We start from the raw sequence: 3,401 nt of genomic DNA, 5'->3' as shown, positions 1-3,401 counted from the left end.
TAGTCTCTTCCAAAACCCAAAAACCCATGTTTCTGTAAACAGACATTATTATGTTTTACCACATATTATTAGCTATTAATTTGTTTAACATGTCATAATGCATTACTTTGTTTTTGGCTTATGTCCAGCAATAAACAGAGTGTCTTTAACAGAGCTGCTGTGATAATATTTGGAACCTATTCCAATTCCCAACCTTATCAACATATATGTCTGAAATGAAATATGTTTAAATCTTTACATTGGATCAACGTTCTAGAACTAATGTTGTTTTCAACATTCTGGTTTTGTATTGTATGTGTTGTCATAAAATCTACACTTTGCAGGAAAACATCAATGAATTAGTATAAGCAATATTAAGCATACAATGAAATCAAAGACATTTACAAGTGACCATGCTCTGGAAATCTTGACAAGGTTAAACAATGACAGGAAGAAGATGAAGCAGTATTGTGATGTCACATTAAATGCTCAGTCTATTGCCTTTTCAGGACACAAATGTATCCTTGGCGTGTTTTCAACATTTTTCTCTAAAATGTTTTCAATAGAGATGAAAGAAAAGTATGAAGGAAAAGGAAACATCCAAGGAGTGACTGAAGAGACACTTGAAGCTGTTTTAAACTTCATTTACACTTGTGACATCACAATCACAAGTGAGAATGTGTACAATTTGATAGAAGCTTCTAATTATATGGAGGTTCCTCATTTGAAAGGGTTCTGTATGGAATTTTTGCTTGATGATATTGATGAAACAATTGTTTTGAGATTCGAGTTTATTCAAAACTGTACAATCTTGATAAACTTGTGGATAAAGCAAATGCTATAATGCCAACCATTTTGAAAACTTGATGAACATGAAGGAATTCAATGAGTTAGAATTCAAAGACGTGAAAGAACTGCTTGCATTGGAAGGTAAAAAAGTGACATCTGAAAAAGTTGTTTATGATGGAATGATTCAGTGGATAAAACATGATGTAAAGTCACGCAAACAACACTTAAATGAGCTGTTTGGTTTGGTGGAACTTGATAAATTATCTGCAGATTTTTTACAAGATGTTGTTGGTCAGGAAGAGTTAGTTAAAAATAACAAGGACTACTTTTTTATGTGTTTTCAATCAATGGCTTCTCAACTTCGGGTTCAACAACATAACCAAGCTATTGCTGAGCAGCAGAAAGAGGAAAGGTATTTACTTGCAGTTCAATGCAACTGCATGTGGAAGTATGATATTCTAAGCAAAAGAACAACTAATTTTCCACACACAACGTTTGATCATACTTATGGCTCAGCGTCAGCAGTCCATTATAAAAGGAAACTTTACGTAATTGGTGGTTGTTATAGCCCAGAAATGGAGAGTTTAGATTAGGATGATGTTGATTCAGGTTGGACCCAGTTGGCCAGTGCTAATGTGAAGAGAGATGGTGGTGCTTCAGTTGTTTTTGATAACTGTATTTATAATTGTGGCAGGTTATAAGTATGATGGATCGAATGACCTTTGGTCGCCACCTGGCCAATGTTATAACATTGAGACAGACCTATGGAGTAGAATGGATTATATGAACGAAAAACATGCATACTTTGCTCTAGTTTCTACCAATGAAGGAATGTATGCCATCGGGGGATCTTACGGAGTTGGTTCTTTGAATACAGTTGAATTTCACAATCCTCGTCAAGGTGGTTGGAAAGTGATTACCCCAATGAACTATGCAAGGCAAGGTGTGGCTGCTGTTATTCTAAATGACAAAATATATGCCATTGGAGGTCATTACGGTGGTGCTCTTAAATCTGTTGAACGGTTTGATCCACGCAATCAAACTTGGGACAATGTTCCAGACATGAATTTTGCAAGGTATTTTCATGGAGCTTGTGTTTTGAATGAAAAGATATACATTGCTGGTGGAGGGTCATCGGCTGTAGAAGTTTATGACCCAGATAAGAACCTATGGATCACTGAAGTTAGTGTGCCAGACTTTTCAAATCTACAAGGTATTGTTGCTATTTAGTGTTTACATAATGTATGCTTACCTTGATTTTGTATTTTTATGCCATGTGATCTATTTTGATTTTGTTTTCAAAGCCTCATCTCTTTAGTAGCAATAAAATTACAGATTTGTTACTATTACCAACTATTTTTGTCGTATAATTCATACAAAATTGGTTGCTTTACTGTGCAATTTGCAATTGTGCATTGTACTAAATATACAATTGTGTGTTTGTGTAAGCCTAGGTTCTTTTCTGCTTCAGTTTCAACAGAAACTTTTAGTTTCTTACAACAATGTTATATCAGAATAGGCTACCGTATGCTAAAATGTTTTATATAAATAGGCTGCATTTTATGAAAGCAGTTACTTAAACGTGTTTCCTTGGAGTATGTTCTGTTGTTCCATATGTTTTTCAATTGTGCACATCGTTATGAAATTGAAATCATTTCTTGTTGATCAACATTCCAGTGCATGTCTGGTTTCATTTACTTTGCTTTAGTTTAGTGTAGAAACTATTGAATGAATTATATAGGACCGTATCATAGAAAAAACCTTTTTCATGCGTTGTAGTTGCAAGATGGTTGAAATGTCAAAGTTTGGTACATTTATCCTGTGATTAGTTAGGTTGATATTTTGATTTGTTAGCCTAATATTAATTTTTACATTCTCATGACATTACATAATTATTGTGCAGACAACCATGACCTATCTGATTATCAGATAATTGTAACATTTTATGCCGAACTTACTGAAAAACTTACATTTGCTATCCATGCTTGACGTCTCATTTCTTTATGGTGTGCATTGAACAATCCTACATTTGATCAGTGCGATGCAGCGCACGTTTCTCAGCCTAGTTTGATGAATGTTTTAGGTTGTGGTTTTTATTTGTTCACTTATCCATTATCCAACCATGTACCTTGAAACTTCATATTTTGATAAAAAAAAATACATATTTGCATAGGCGTCGATTTTTTCTTAGAAGAGAGGAATTCTGGGTGGGCGAGAGTTTTCAAACAGATTTCATTGAATGTGTATGTTTGCGAATTCGCAATGGTTCATTCTTCGAAATGAGCATATTTTTACTTCGGCAAAAACGTTGCCGAGGCCAAACGGCAAAATTTGAAATTGCCTCGGCAATTACTGTGAATATTTAGTGGGAAAAGATTGTAGGTACTAAAACATGTAAAATGAGAAGCGAAAAATATACTAGAGTAGTCTATTACGAACGCATTGTTTGATTTGTTGTGATGTAATAATACCAAAAGTAGCGATAAAGCGAGCAACAAGATGCGCACGCTGTTACGGCAATTCACATTAAAAAACTCACGAGGAGGGGAAAGTAAGTTAATTTTGGGTTGATTTAACGTTCGAGTCAGCACAAATCGATTTAATTTTTCCGGCGGGTTATATTGCGTAACAAC

General features: G+C 34.5%; 1 protein-coding gene across 1 annotated transcript; it reads left to right on the top strand.

Moving 5' to 3' along the window:
- The first annotated feature begins 364 nt into the window (after window positions 1-364).
- On the top strand, window positions 365-1,998 carry LOC145785935 (kelch-like protein 12). The gene is made up of 3 exons (XM_082597629.1): window positions 365-694; window positions 858-1,200; window positions 1,463-1,998. The coding sequence occupies exons 1-3, from the start codon at window positions 365-367 to the stop codon at window positions 1,996-1,998; spliced, it is 1,209 nt and encodes a 402-aa protein (XP_082453755.1).
- The last annotated feature ends 1,403 nt before the right edge of the window (window positions 1,999-3,401 follow it).

This window comes from Aplidium turbinatum, chromosome 16, assembly GCF_918807975.1.
Source record: "Aplidium turbinatum chromosome 16, kaAplTurb1.1, whole genome shotgun sequence".
In the NCBI taxonomy this organism is placed as follows: Eukaryota; Metazoa; Chordata; class Ascidiacea; order Aplousobranchia; family Polyclinidae; genus Aplidium; species Aplidium turbinatum.
The sequence above is the reverse complement of the archived record's forward strand: the minus strand, read 5'-3'. Positions and strand labels throughout refer to the sequence as shown.

Excerpts from the sequence above, each read along its gene's own strand:
- LOC145785935 (XM_082597629.1), top strand. The coding sequence starts at position 365 with ATGAAATCAAAGACATTTACAAGTGACCATGCTCTGGAAATCTTGACA. Across the intron at positions 695-857 it reads AAGCTTCTAATTATATGGAG|GAATTCAATGAGTTAGAATT; the intron begins GTTCCTCATTTG and ends ATGAACATGAAG. Across the intron at positions 1,201-1,462 it reads GTATTTACTTGCAGTTCAAT|GTTATAAGTATGATGGATCG; the intron begins GCAACTGCATGT and ends TAATTGTGGCAG.